Source organism: Siniperca chuatsi, linkage group LG5 (genome assembly GCF_020085105.1).
Source record: "Siniperca chuatsi isolate FFG_IHB_CAS linkage group LG5, ASM2008510v1, whole genome shotgun sequence".
NCBI classification, from domain to species: domain Eukaryota; kingdom Metazoa; phylum Chordata; class Actinopteri; order Centrarchiformes; family Sinipercidae; genus Siniperca; species Siniperca chuatsi.
In genome coordinates this window covers 2,017,775-2,032,723 of record NC_058046.1, presented here as the reverse complement: position 1 = coordinate 2,032,723, position 14,949 = coordinate 2,017,775, and the positions used below count along the sequence as shown (strand labels likewise).

Below are 14,949 nucleotides of genomic sequence, written 5' to 3'. Positions count from 1 at the left end.
GACGAGACTTAAACGAAGACTCTGACTCAGACAGCCTGATGTCTTCGGGCAGGTTGTTCCAGAGCCTCGGGGCCCTGATGGCCAAAGCTCTGTCCCCCTTAGTTTCCATCCTGGACTCAGGAACAGACAGAAGGTGAAGGTTCATAAGGGACTACAAGGTCTAAGATACAGTCTGGAGCCATGAAGAGCCTTAAAAGTCATCAACAAGATCTTAAAGTCGATCCTGAAACCAACAGGGAGCCGATGTAAAGAGGCTGAACCAGGTGTGATGTGGTCGCAGCTCTGGGTCCTGGTTTACAGCCTGCAGCTGAGTTTAAAGTGCAAAATGTAAAGTATGGTAGGTAGTGCTGTAATGTAACAAAGCACATTTACTCAAGTACTGTCCTACAACTTTGAGGTACTTGTACTTTACTTGAGTATTTCCATTTTATGCTACTTTCTGCTTCTACTCCACTAAACTTTGGCAGCCAGTATTGCACTTTTTACTCCACTACATTTATTTGATAACATTAGTTTCTCTGCAATATTAATATTAATTAATTAAATATTAATGCAAAATACAAATCAACTAATACATGACGATGTGCTGTTATAGATGAAGCTACCCAGAAGTATATAAAGTCATTAAAATGAGCTCCACCTTTACCATCTGCAACATTAATAATATGTTAATATTAATAATATAATATATATTGTTCTGAAATGGGCCGTTCTGCAGGACGAGTACTTTTACTTTTGGTATGTTTTGATGATTATACTTGTGCACTTTAACTCAAGTAACATTTTTAATGCAGGACTTTTACAACAGAGTATTTCTGCACTGTGGTGTTGTTACTTAAGTAAAAGATCTTAGTAGCCTACTTCTTCCACCACTGGACAGCAGGTAGAAAAGTGCAGAGTTAGGAATAATACAAATACTTGTGGTAAGTCAAAACTATGATATTATTCATAACTATGAGATAAAATGTCAAACCTTTGATTCTTTAAAGTAAAAGTTATGAACGCTCTAAATATAAATACGGTGACATGGTAAGTCAAAAATAATTAAATACAAATTATATGATAAAGTCAAAATTATTTAATTAAATGAGCAAAATTTTGACTTAACGTTAGTGTTATTTTTTTGTCATTTGTAAGGTTTCGGTTAATCAGTATGAGTTAATAAGATATATAAATAATAATTCTGTATTTTCCAGTGTACGGTGCATAGACGGTTTATAAAGATGGTACCGTGTGAAACCTCCTTCACTTGAAATGAACTTCTACCCAACTAATATATTTACAGGCTTTTGTTTGTTTGTTCGTTGTCATTTCTTCCGGTGGATGTGACATTATTGAAGAGGATTGATTTTGTAAAGATATAACTTATTGTTGCCAATGGCAACTGTGTGAAATACCTGGCAACCTGATCAGATGCACTGTGGTTTTATGACAGCAGGGTGCTTTGTAGGCTGTGGACATGAAAGCCTGATGCGTTGGGATCGGCAGCAGATCATTTTTACAGCCTGGGATTGAAAATGCATGAGGGATGGCCCGTTTTCGTGCAAAATTAAACACACTTTCACTTTTCAAACTGCATAAACTTTGTTCTTCATTTTATGAGTATTTACAGTTTGGTATTTGAATGAGCCTGCGTCGATAATGTGGGCTGCAGCATCCAGTTTGATAGCATTTATTCCACCTCTGTGGAAGGTAAAGCTGCAGTCGGACTGTGTCACGCCCCCCTGTCCCAGACTGAAAGGTTTCCTTTTTTTTTTTGCTTCTGATGATTCATCTTCCCAAACAGACGATCTTTAAAGAGGGCAGCCTCAGCCAGAGGAAGTGGAGCCCTTACACCGGTCTGTTGTCCTTAGAATAAAAACTACAGCACAACTTCTGCTCGCAGGAGGATTTATTTCTCATTCTAACACGCATGCATTCTGCACAGATGGAAAAATAACGTTTTATTTTATTTTAAATTACCGTTCATGTCTTTGTTTTTGAACTACTGTTGTCTTTGAGGGTGTTAACATCTGGCCAGGACAATGAAAATGATGTAAAAATAAACCATTCATTAAAAACTGTCTTTTTTAATCTCTTAAAATGTTTTAATACATTAAAATCAAACTTACTTGCTTTTTTTAAACTCCTTGCAGAGCACTTTAGAGTCTGGGTTCGGATTAAAGAGCTAGCTGCTTTATCAGCATTATCACTAATAACAGTAATATGGTGAAAGCAGTTAGTAGCTGTACTATTGTCAGTAGTAGCAATACAGTTCCCCATGTCAGGGGGCTCAATTCATCCTCCAAAAGCAGACGTTTGACATCATACAGTCAGTTATGTAACTTTTAGTCTGTCAGGAGAAAAGCACCACAGTCGAGTCTATAAATGTACTCTGTGTTTCCATAATAACAGCCTGTGTAGCTCTGCTTTGGTCCCCTGTGGTTTAACGTTCATCAGCTCATTCTAATCTCAACAGGGCCACCTAGTGGCGTCACTGGCTTAAACAGGATGTTCAAAGGAGAACACCAACTTGTGATTATCAGTAAAACTTTATCAGACTCATACGGTTATGAAATATATTAATTAGCCTATCTCATTATCCTGCTTTAGTCTCATTTGGGGCAGTTGTTCATTTAAATTTAAGAAAACCGCCAATCCTGTCAGTGCAGCTTTATATTTCATTAACACATCATTGCTGATGAAGCCCGAGGCCTTCCTGAGGGCATGAACAGGGTTTGGCAGCAAGACATACTATACTACACATGCATTTCATTTACCAGCTGCCACAAAAGAATAGGCAGTGTTTCTGATGCTTCGCTAACTACAGTTTCAGCTTTAGAAACATTTTACAATACTATATTCTGGGGGATAAATTGATATTATTAAAGGAAAAATGATCTAATCAGAAATATCATATGAGCAGAGCAGAGGTGGGTAGAGTAGCCAAAAACTGTACTCAAGTGAAAGAACTGCTACTTTGTAAAAAAAAAAAAAGTAAAGGTGTTTTATCATTATATCATTAACTAAAAAGGGGCCTAACAGCTACAGATTTATTGTAACGTTTAGATATGAAACATGTAAAGTTATGAGCACTACAAATCAGTCACTCAATCACTGGACAAGCCACTGTGCACAGCTCACATGCTGCGAACACAGCCTCAGAATAACTGAAGCTGCATTATTGCAGTGAGCGTGTCTGCAGAAAAAACAAGAGGGAAAGTAAATTCATTGTAAAACTCTCCTTAGTTGTTGCTTCCACGGAAACAACGAGCTAGGCCAGAGTTACTTTTTAAATCTTGGTGATATAAATAAAGAAAACTGCGTTCAAGCAAGAGGGGAAAAGAAGAAGAGGCAACTAGTAGCCTTTAGAAAAGAAAACTGCTCTCAGGAGAGAGGGGGAGATTCATTTAGTTTCTCTTTCTTTCTGCAGTTTTTTCTGGTTAGACCCCGGATGGGGTTAGAAAAGTTATGAGAGAGCTGCAGACAAACTTCCCCTTGCAACATGAAATTTACAGCCTCGATCCAGCATCTCGTTTCACCTGCTGACTGATCACTTCATTTCTTATTCAAAGACGTTTATTTTCTTTCATCAGTTTCAGAACTCCAGGATGGTTCACCTGAGTGATCGAGTGATTCATTGCAGCTTCATCTTCCTCCCTTTCATCTTCCTCCAGCTGTCTGCAGGTAATATACATTTCACTGTGTGTATTTAAAGGCAAAATTGGACACAATTGGATTTTTCATCATTTAAAAAAAGTAATTAATCTGTAAACCATCCACAGCAGAGAGTTGTGATAACATTTGAAGTCAGTGTAATCTGTTTCACTACACCCACGCTACTGCAACACTGCGCCTCACTGAGTAAAAACTACGTTGAATGGTTCATATGTCTTCACAGCTGCTTCTTATTTATTCTTGTGCTCTTATTTTGTTGTGTTTGCTACTGTTACTGCTACTAAACCTTTACAGCCACGCTTCAACACACACAACCACAGTGTTGGTGCTGGGCCCAGTTCTGATCCTCGCTGCACTTTGACCCTGACCGGTTTAATAAGAACCCAGAGTCAATTCTGACAATCAGTATATTCTTTTATCATTTCAGTACCAGATATATTCATACAAATAACTGAAAAGTTTGACTTGTTTAAAAAATCCTTGAATAATCCATTTTGACTTCTACCAAAATTTCTACATAACACAGCGGTTTTCCAGTTCAATCAGGAGACGCTTGTGACAGAAATACCTTGTTTGTGTCTATGTGTGTGGTTATACAGTAAAATATCATCTTTAAATATCAACCTTTGGTGGTCTGTCAGTGTAAATGCATAAACCGGTGCGAGGAAATAAACAGGCGCAGGTTAGAGCTCTGTATGTCTGTTGCTTTGCTTCATTTCCTGATAAGGCAGCTCTGCTCTGTTTGTTGCAAGGAAACAAAGTCCACCGGTTGAGCCTTTTGAGACAATAAGTCATATCAAGTGACACCACATTAATAACTATAGGAGAAATTCTCACCACCCAGCCATATGGCTGGCCTCTTAGGATTTACATTTCTATAGTACTAATTTGTTTTGCCAAATACAATTTAAAGGAAATGTATTTCTCCTCTGCAAATATGTTTACTGGCGTCGTCCTTCTGCCACACAGGACTACGACACCAGAGACCCTGGTTTGCTTCCTGTTCAGTTTAGGCTGCAACAACACTTGAAAAAATGAAACATGTCCTGTCTTGTGCTTCAAGTCACTGTTGACTATTTCAGTATTTAACCAGGACCATAATCTTTCCCTAATCTTTACCAAGTGCTGTGAGTGAATAAACATAACCATATTAACCAGATTAACCCTATAGGGGCCCTGGGCCAGAATTAAGCTGTGGGTCCCTGCTGGCACCCTCGTTTCTGTCACTCTCTGGGCATTGTGTAAACATTTTTTAGTTATTATTAATTCATTTGTGGTAACTTGATTAAGCTCAAATATATTTAGGACTATATGCCACGTAAACACAAGATGTTGTGAAATTAAGAAGGCTTTAAAACTAGATTTTAACTTGGCGGCCCTCTACAAGACTGGGAGTCCAGATTATGTAATAATGCAGGTGTTAACCTTAAGACCCTGTCACTTTAGTCTATATTGTGCTTTTAATGGCTCTGTCTGTTTGTTTGTTGTCCCACAGCCACGAGCACATGAGTTTTTTTTTTTACAATATATTAGAATATGTTATAGGATTTTGGAGATCTTGAACCATAAAACAAAGATGGTGGACACAGTCTTGTAGTGCTGAAAAGACTTTTCACACAGCAGGAATTAAAAAACACATTTGTTTCTTCACAGTTCAGTCTCCATCTATTCCTTCATCTGAGACAATAGTGGCAACAGTTCGCGATGACGTCATCTTGCCTTGTCACAGCCTACCTGCTCGTGGCACAAAATTGGAGTGGTGGGCAGCAGGCACTAAACTCCTTGAGTGGCCTTTTAATGTGGGATATCATTATCAAAAACATCCATTCTACAATAGAACATCACTGTTCGGTGACCGGCTGAAGTATGGAGACTTTTCAATGAAACTCTCCAACGTGACAACTTGTGATGAGGGAACATACAGCTGCTCACTTTCAACAAAGGGTCTAATCTCTGTTGTTGAGCTTGTTGTTGGTAAGTGGATGTATATGTTTCTAGTGCATGCATTTGTTTGTTTGGTTATTTACATGCAACCATTTTGAAATGCACTGTGCTCAGAACTAAGAGCCCCGCAACAGCTCAACTAAAGGGATGAATGTATTCTTAATGGGCAGAAGAACGGTGGTCGTTAGAAGAGGAAAGAACATAAAGTGAAGAGTTACATTTGGCATTGATCTGTGCAGTTGACTGACCCCACGCCACCACCATTAACTGTGACTTTCACAGCTGAGATTACGGATCTGATTCAGTCCTGGTATTTCATTTGGACCCTCAAGTCTCAAGAAAGTATTTATAGATAAAAACCAAAATAGAACAATATCAAATGTATATTTGATGTAAAAGTCCCATGAACAACTCATACAGAGGCATCATTCTGATTCTGATTCTGATTATATTCCACTAACCCACTAATATTGATGGTACAGTAATCAGAATATAATGTTAATACAGGCAGGTAATATTTACTGAGCCTAAATGTTGAATTTTCAGTTCAAGACAGTCACTGGAGTTTCTAATCTCTCTTATCACCAGGTGCTGTCCCCTCACGTGTCACAGTGGCTGTTGAAAGAACCAACTCTGGAGTGGTTTTACAGTGTGAGTCTAAAGGCTGGTATCCAAAGCCTGAGGTGTTTTGGCTGGACGGTGAGGAAAACCTCCTCCCTGCTGGATCTTCAGAGACACCCTGTGGTCCTGATGGCCTCTATGCTGTCAGCAGCAGGCTCACTGTGAAGAAGAGCAACAGCAACATCTTCACTTGTAGAATCCAACAGCAGAAAATCAAGCAGACCAGAGAGACACAGATCCGCATTCCAGGTAAACATGGCTTACCAATTCATTTCATGCTCACTTTGTTAACTGTATACAGCTGAGGTATATTGCTATTTAAATACAATGCTGTTTTGTGTTCTCTTATTTCAGCTAATTGCAACTTGGTCCTGACTGGTGGTCTCTCAACTGTTGTTGGATCTTCATCGTTGTTGTTGTTGCTGTTGTTGTTCTAATCATTTACAGATTCAGAGCTAATCCTACTTAAGAGATTTTGTATTTGCTATCACAGTTAGTGCTGGTTGATACAGTGTGGATGAAGAGTATTGCAAACAGTCTAATGTTAGTGTATTGTTTGTTTTGTGTAGTTTTTTCATTGTTTTCCCGTTTTTAAATGTGTATGTGTTTTTTTTTCTTCCTCTTTTTTGTACTTAATTTATTCATTATATCCTCTGGACTGGAAACTGAAAATGAATCGGTGTGTGCATATAGAGTATTGCAAACAGTCTAGAATAGTATAAGTTTGTCTATATGTGTATATTTTTGTTTTAAAGAAACCCCAGTCCACATAAAAGTGCAATATAAAACAGCATTTCGTCTGTCAAAAGGTTAATAATAATCACTGGATTTATGGATCTTGATTTTTGCTTATTGTACACAACCTGGGAATTAAGACTTTCTAAATTCAGGGCCAAATGTCTCCTGCCTATACAATAACCTCTTGTGCAACTTCTGAAAGGTAGTTCTTCGGCCATTTCTAGTGGCCACCACCATTAACTGCAAAAAGTGACAGTCTGGCAGAGAATCTGAACAAGTCTGTTGAACCTCCATGTTGTGTTGGAGATGTTTCCATCATTTGTGTTCCCTTTCACAACTGACCAGCCTGAAGGTAGGCTTCAGCCTCTGGGCACCATGGATGTCTGCAGAGGTGTGAAGTGCTATTTCTTTAACTTCCAGATGATGGGCGCATGCGTACACGTGTGAACATTATGTAACCGCTGTATGGTGGCAAGTTTACATACTTTAGTCAACTATAAGTGACCACACGATCAAATGTCAGACTGACTTTATGAATAGTTTCATAAAGAGAATATTACGCGGCAGGCAGCCAAACATCTAGCTAAGTAGAATTAGGCGATACCATGGCTGTAGTAGGTCGTAATTAGCATTAAGCAATAACTTACAGGTGAATGAACACAAGTAGTTTGTATTTTTAATGATTTCATTTACTTACTTGTGCCAAGCAAATGAAGCCACACTGGAAACATCCATTCTGAGGAAAGGTTGCAGTGCAGGCAGAGGTCAGGCTCATCTAATAGGCTAGGCTGAAAACGGAGCTACGCTAGCTTTCGTGTCCTGCAGGCGTTGTGGTGAGTGGCCAAGTTTAACAGGCTGCTTTTGTCATGTTTCTTTGCAAACGCATCACAAATAAAGAAACTGTCAGTGAAAGACAACAAAGACAACAAAACAAAGCTGCTTCAGAACCAGATTCACTCCAGCAAATCGACTGCAGCAGAGAGCACGTAAATACAGGTGCATATACAGTATGAGCCAGCACCAGGGAGTTTTCATAGCCAGGAAAACAGATCTACACTCGACAGGCTGTTTGACAACATCAGGGAAAAATCTCTCTGGAGTCAGACTGCAGAAAAATCTAAATCAACATGACAAATTTATAATAAATAAATAAATACAGTATAAATACAATGATTTCAGCACTGGCTTTACTTTGTCATACATGTACTAACTTTTGTTTTTGTGAACAAATCTATATTTGCAAATGGCACAGAAAGTGACAGATACAAATAATTAAAATGTTTTCCATACAACACATGTATAAAACCTGCAACACTAACTCATGACCTGATCTCACACTGCACATACAAGATGGAAGGCATGAGAGCCCTGTATTAATTCTCTTGCAGGAATAAGACAAACATGTAACAATAGAAAAATATATTCAAAACACACAACAGTAGAAACAAAAATAGCAACTTAAAACTCCAAATTACCATTTTATACCAATTTACACATATCACTGAGGCTTTTGATGCACCCATACAACACACAAGCACAGTTCTGATCAATTGGATCAGTATCAGCGCCGATGCTGACCTTATTAAGCAGATCCGTCACCAGTCCACTTAAAACACAGCTTTCTTTTCCACTCCATTGATTTACATAAAGCTATCGCTGACACTTTGCCACTTCCTGCATATCATTCACAATAAATGCAGTGGTGACATGAAATGAAGTGGTAGACTTTTACTGTGAAAGTTCCTAAGCTTTATAGAGTTTTTCTAAAACTTGATTTAGACATTGTCTGCACTTTTTGACAAAAGGTTGTTTGCATGGACAAAATATATTTTAATACATGATAAATCTTGATAAAGATAGAGCTCAGAGAGTGAGGAGGAGTCGCTAGTTTGTTGGTTTTTATACTCTGGTCCTGAGATTAAATAATATTGCATTCAGCTATATTTTTTATGGCTGAAGTGACCAGTTCAACTAGAACATCTGCATAGAGTTAGACAGCTTCCTCCTTCTTGTTCGAGTTTCCTAATGTTTCCTAAGAGTCCATCGGCTCCACCTGTTGGTTTTCCTGACACACGTGTGCTTGACCCAGTTGTGAATTCATATCACATTTTTGAGGTTCATCTTTTACTTCTTGCTCTCTGTTAGCTTCAACCTCCATCTTTTCTTCTTGCTCTCTGTTAGCTTCTCCTTCAACATCCATCTTTTTTTCTTGCTCTGTGTTAGCTTCTCCTTCAACCTCCATCTTTACATCTTGCTCTATGTTAGTTTCTCCTTTATTTTGTTCTTTTGGCTTTTTAGTCTTCTGTGTCTCCTCTTTGCCTTCTTCCTGACGCCTCCTCTTCCTGACTGCCTGTTGTTGATCCACATGGAGCTCTTTCTCTTGTAGTTGTCCTTTTTCTCCTCTCTTGACATTTGTTTGAGTTTGCGGTCTTCTGTTCGGTTGTTGCACTGCCTGCAGCTGTCCTTGCTTTTGTGTCTCTTCTTCTTTCTGTACTTCCTGATCAGTGTGGAGATTGTGTAGCTGCTCTTTTTGTCCTTCTCCAACCAGTACCATTGGAAGTCCTGAATCTCCCTTTACTGGTTTCATCGTCTGCTCTCCTTCACCTTTGTCCCCATCATTTTGTACTTGTCTTCCTATCATGTCCTGCTTTAGGTGTGTTTCTCCTTCTGCTGTAATAAGAGATACTTTTTCATCAGTTACAGATTTCTCTCCTTCTGCCCTGTCCATGTCCCTTATTGGCTCTGGTTTTGTCCCGAGCTGATGTTGGTGTGTTTCTCTTTCAGCCACAAACTGGGGAACTTTACTTCACTTTGAGATTCGATCTTCTCTTCTCCTCCATTGTCCACAGTAGTCTCTTCCTGTCTTCCTTTACACTCTTCCTTTACCCTGTTGGTGGATCGCTCTGGCTGCTCTTTGGTTTCTTCCTGATTTCGCAGAGATTTTTCCTGTTGCTTCTCTGCCTGGAGCTCGTTCTCTTCTTGGGGCTCTTGGTTTTTTCTCTCTGCTCTTTCTGGATGTGTTTTGAGGTCTGATGAAAACTTATTCTCTCTCCCATCCCTCTTTTCCTCTGCCTCCTCCAATTTCTCATTGATCTGCTGCTTTTGGTTCTCTGCTTTCCTTTCCGTCATTCTGGTAATGTTACTCTGGTTTCCCTCCCGATCTTTTCCTTTCTTATCCTCCAGTTCTGTTTCTTGTTTGCTGGCATCTAAAACATGCTGGTTGCCATTTCCTTTCTGTGTTTTGAGCTCTGTCCTCTCTTTATCCCTCTTTATTTTTTCTTGCGTCTCTGTTTGAAGCTCCCTCTCATGTTCCACTTTCTCGTCTTTTGTCTCTTCCAATTTCTCTTTACTTTGCTGCTTTTGGTTCTCTGCTTTCCTTTCTGTTGTTCTCGTCATGTTACTCTTTTTTCCATCTCGATCTTTTCCTTTCTTATCCTCATGTTCTGCCTCCAGTTGCATTTGTTCTCTCTGGTTCTCCCGTTGCTTCTTCTGTCCCGTCGATCCAGAACCTCCTTTTTTCGCTCGCTCCTGCTTGTTCTTTTTCTTAATGTTTGCCTCTTTCTTGTCCACATCATTCATTGGCTCTTGCTGTTTGTGTACTTCCTGATCAGTGTGGAGATTGTGTAGCTGCTCTTTTTGTCCTTCTCCAACCAGTACCATTGGAAGTCCTGAATCTCCCTTTACTGGTTTCATCGTCTGCTCTCCTTCACCTTTGTCCCCATCATTTTGTACTTGTCTTCCTATCATGTCCTGCTTTAGGTGTGTTTCTCCTTCTGCTGGAATAAGAGATACTTTTTCATCAGTTACAGATTTCATTCCCCGCTCTCCTACTGCCCTGTCCATGTCCCTTATTGGCTCTGGTTTTGTCCCGAGCTGATGTTGGTGTGTTTCTCTTTCAGCCACAAACTGGGGAACTTTACGTTCACTTTGAGATTCGATCTTCTCTTCTCCTCCATTGTCCACAGTAGTCTCTTCCTGTCTTCCTGCCATAAGCGGTACACCTTCTCCTTCTCCTTCCATCACGGCGTGGAATCCTGTGTTATCACTCTTAGATGTGACCGTCTTTTCTTCCTCGGTCTGTTCAGGTCCATCCTCGTGGCTCCTCCTCTTGTTTTCTGTGTGAATAGAGAAGCAGGAGAAACTGGTGAAGTTTGTAATGAAATGTTCTGTTAGTGTTTTGTAATGGCATGAAACTGAAGAAACTTAAAAAATTACAAGACTGAAAATGATTTGAAAAAGGACACTACTGAAAACATCAGCTGGTGAAATTTTAAGTATTACAGAATATCAACTCAATTTCAAAATAACACAAAATAAAATGATCTTCTGACAGTTTCATTGATGATATGAGAGTACATTTCCACCAAAACTAAACTTTAATAGCACCAGATGAAATTAAACTCAAAAATCAGTCAAAAAATGTGTGACTTACTGAATTTCTTGTTTCTCCATTTCCACACAACAAAGACAACAGCAGGAATAGACACCAAAGCAGCAAAGCCAATAGTTGAGCCCATAATAAAATACAGACTACCAGGAGTACCAGGGGTACCAGGGGTACCAGGAGTACCAGGAGTACCAGTGGTATCAGGAGTACCGGGAGTACCGGGAGTACTGGGTACTATGAAGAAATGATAAAACACAGAACAGCATGTTCATATTAACTCTGTAGCTAAGTGATCACATCATTAGCTTATAAACAATATTCACCTGGAATATGGATGTGTGTGTCTACTGGAGCTTTGGGGCTTGTTTCACTATTACCCACATGGCTGTGGTGGAGGAAGCATTCAGAACCTTCACTGCAGTAAAAATACTAATACCACACTGTGAAAATACTCCACTACAAGTAAAAGTCCTGCATTGAAAATATTACTTGAGTAAAAGTATGTAAGTATAATCAGTGCGGGGCACTGCTTTGTTGTAAAGTTCAGAGTCGGACACACTGTGGGTGGTAGGAAAGGTGGAGTTGAAGAGCTAGCAACTGCACAAGCACAGTTTCTGTAATAAACCTAGATTTGGTTGCCGATGTAGCCGACAGAACACACATTAACAACATAACAAATTTATAAAGTGTGTCCATGAGCACCTTCACTGTCACAATGAACCGAACTCCGACTGAAATCTGTAACTCTGACCAGGATAAAATTAGTGACAGGAAAGTTACACAGACTCTGATAAGGCACTGCCCTGTTCGGATGTCATACTGTAACCTTAATTGTTTTTGGTTTACTTTCAGTTCCAACATTTCCTATTAATAACATTATCAAACAAGATTTATTATCCTTAAATCTTAAGATTAAAGATCACTAAATGTGCCCACGTACCTACAACAAGCTGAACAGTAGAGGCTCCAGACAGTGTTGGAATGAAGCATCTGTATCTTCCCTCATCAGATATTTTCACTTTGGAGAGTTTCAGTGAAATGTTTCCGTGCTTCAGTTCATCAGTGAACAGTGATGTTCGTCCCTCGTAGGACGGATGTTTTTTGCTCTCTAGTTCCACGCCGTCACGCCACACGAGGACAAATCTGGGGTCCAGGTCAGGTCTCGCCCACTCCACAGTCATGTCAAAAGCATTCATGACAGGGTCCAGGTAACCCGGCAAAATGATGTCCTCACCAACTGTTGCCACTACTGGCTGAGATGGACCAATAATCTCAGACTGACCTGAAGAGAAAGTGTTTGGATTGTAATTTCTGCAGCAAAGGCAGAATGCACTCGTTTCAAACAGCCATATGGTGTCATTCGGAGAACAAACTGGATTTCCAGTACAACATCTATAGACTAAACTTTACATGTTAACATAAACTAGACTGTTGGTGTGTAATTTACCTCTACATGAGTGTATCAGGGCGAGGAAGACAACAGTGTGGAAAACCAGGACAGTGAAGGCACCAAACTGTCTGTCCTTCACAGGAAGCATCCTGGAGTTCTGAAAACAGAAACGAAGCAGCACGAAAAGTTTAGGTTAAATACATTTATTTCATTAAGCTTCAAATCTGTGATTTGTATTAACCGTACTTCTTACACAGCACTACCTCTCCCAAATCATAATACGTACATTTATATTCGTCTCATCACACTTTTATAATAGTTTGTTCACACGGTCTGACAGAGTTCCACTTCTCTGCCGTCTATTTGACCCCAAATATAAGTAATAAGTAGGGCTGCAACTAACGATTGTTATTTAGTTTTTATCTATTAATGTGCCAATTATTTTCTTGATTAATCGATTCATTGTCAATGTCTGTAAAATGTCATGAAACAGTAAAAAATGCCCGTCACAATTTCCCAGAGCCCCAGTGATGTTTCTAAATGTCCACTTTTGTCCAACCAACAGTCAAAACACCCAAAGACCGTTTCTGTTTTCGAGGTGTTGATTCAACTGTACGATCATTTTGGAGGCTGTAGTTTGTGTTGTTGTTGTACAGTGTTTGTTATTTAGTCTTCCCCTTATTGATAGAAATGAAAAAAATATGACTCAACAGCAGCACAAACTACATTCTCCAAAATGATCATAAAGTTAAATCAACATTATACATTATAATCTTCATGGAGCAACTTCACAAACAGAACAATCAGAAGAAACAGAGTAAAAATTCTAACTAAGCTATCCTTAGTATAATAATAACTATAATCCTTTGTAGTTACCTGGTCTCTCCTCGATCTCCTGGCCATCACTCCTCCTGGACAACTCTGGGATGCTCTTCAGAGGCCACGTGACAGAGTACTGAGTACTGGACAAAAAAACAAAGAGTGAGAGATAATTGTAAAAAGCAGTTATATTTAGATATTAGTTCATTGCAGTAGCAGTTACGTTGCTCTAAGTACAGACAGATTGTAACCTGAAGCAGTTCGGCAGCTGTAGGTTACAGCTGTGGAGAAACACTCAGTTTTATACATCAGGCTCAACCTAATGCAGTCACTCTGAATCCTCCTTCTTGAAGGTTATCATGTTAACTTCGTGTTCAAACTGTTTTAGAGAGGTTGATTCAACGTCATGGAGTTTGTCTAATATTCTGTCCATCCTTGTTGATTTAAATGGGGTGGACAAAATATTAGAATGAGATTATTGCCAGTTTCAACAAGAAACCAAAACTGAACATTATAACCTTCATGAAGGAGGACGGACTGCAGGACTGCTGTATTAGACTGCATTACTTTTGTCCAGGTGTACCTAATAAACCGGTCACTGAGTGCACATATGACTGAAACCATTTGTCCTGTTTTCACACATACAGCAGAGGACATAAAGGACACAACACAAACACACAGATGAAGGTAGAGCTGCAGGCCAGAGGGCTTCACCTCCACCTGTGGGACAGCAGAGCGGCTCCATTGCGCCCCCTGCTGGTCGTTGAGCTACATTTCGCTCATGTATGCAGACGATTTAAACCGTAATCACGGATCGTGGCGCGGCACCTTATTTTACAGCAGTCACACACTAAAGGTGCGCACTGTGTGTGCGTCACTGCTGGAGAGTTTAGTTTCACTTTCACTTGTAACAAAAAGCGCGATAATGTGAACTCAAACACGTAGACCTAGTCCATGTTTTCCATACCTGACGTCTGGACTCTCACAGTTTGGGATCTGCAGAAAGGACTGTGCTGGTTCCGACGCCCCGTTATTATAAAACTAACCAACATAAGCTGCAGGTAAACCGGTACCGGCTGGAATCTGGACTACAGAATACATTTTACAAACATCTGGGGCACAGAGGAGACCTTTAATGTTAGTATAAAAACAAGATTTGATATGTTATAAAAGCCGTCTGCATACCTGCTGTCTGTGTCTGAAAGTCTCCCGCAGGCGCGCCTCGGTCAAAAGTGTGTGTGTGTGTGTGTGTGTGTGTGTGTGGGGGGGGGGGTCTTCTTCCGGTCACCTGGAACAAAAGGCGTGAGTAGCCTAATGAGTTCAGGGGGCAACGTAAAATGATGTCATATATTTTGTCATTAATATAAGATATTAACATCGGTGAGCTTTTTCT

The 14,949-nt window shown here is 39.7% G+C and overlaps 3 protein-coding genes across 3 annotated transcripts; 1 reads left to right on the top strand and 2 right to left on the bottom strand.

The window, feature by feature from the left end:
- Positions 1-3,433: 3,433 nt before the first annotated feature.
- On the top strand, positions 3,434-7,664 carry LOC122876814 (butyrophilin-like protein 2). Its single transcript, XM_044197570.1, has 4 exons — positions 3,434-3,666; positions 5,311-5,631; positions 6,190-6,471; positions 6,577-7,664. Exons 1-4 carry the CDS (start codon positions 3,591-3,593, stop codon positions 6,657-6,659), a joined length of 762 nt encoding a protein of 253 aa, XP_044053505.1. The 5' UTR covers positions 3,434-3,590; the 3' UTR covers positions 6,660-7,664.
- Positions 7,665-8,125: 461 nt separating this feature from the next.
- Positions 8,126-9,688, bottom strand: LOC122876815 (involucrin-like). Its single transcript, XM_044197571.1, has one exon. It carries the CDS (start codon positions 9,686-9,688, stop codon positions 8,993-8,995), a length of 696 nt encoding a protein of 231 aa, XP_044053506.1. The 3' UTR covers positions 8,126-8,992.
- Positions 9,689-9,693: 5 nt separating this feature from the next.
- On the bottom strand, positions 9,694-13,695 carry LOC122876812 (nipped-B-like protein B). Its single transcript, XM_044197567.1, has 5 exons — positions 13,614-13,695; positions 12,795-12,894; positions 12,288-12,629; positions 11,393-11,581; positions 9,694-11,075 (listed from the first exon to the last, which is right to left on the bottom strand). Exons 1-5 carry the CDS (start codon positions 13,638-13,640, stop codon positions 9,694-9,696), a joined length of 2,040 nt encoding a protein of 679 aa, XP_044053502.1. The 5' UTR covers positions 13,641-13,695.
- Between the last annotated feature and the right edge of the window lie 1,254 nt (positions 13,696-14,949).

Coding starts and splice junctions, on each gene's coding strand:
- LOC122876812 (XM_044197567.1), bottom strand. CDS start 13,640: ATGGCCAGGAGATCGAGGAGAGACCAG. Junction 12,895..13,613: donor GGAGATCGAGGAGAGACCAG/GTAACTACAAAG, acceptor TTCTGTTTTCAG/AACTCCAGGATGCTTCCTGT. Junction 12,630..12,794: donor CCTGATACACTCATGTAGAG/GTAAATTACACA, acceptor CTTTCTCTTCAG/GTCAGTCTGAGATTATTGGT.
- LOC122876815 (XM_044197571.1), bottom strand. CDS start 9,688: ATGGACAGGGCAGAAGGAGAGAAATCTGTAACTGATGAAAAAGTATCT.
- LOC122876814 (XM_044197570.1), top strand. CDS start 3,591: ATGGTTCACCTGAGTGATCGAGTGATTCATTGCAGCTTCATCTTCCTC. Junction 3,667..5,310: donor CTTCCTCCAGCTGTCTGCAG/GTAATATACATT, acceptor GTTTCTTCACAG/TTCAGTCTCCATCTATTCCT. Junction 5,632..6,189: donor TGTTGTTGAGCTTGTTGTTG/GTAAGTGGATGT, acceptor TCTTATCACCAG/GTGCTGTCCCCTCACGTGTC.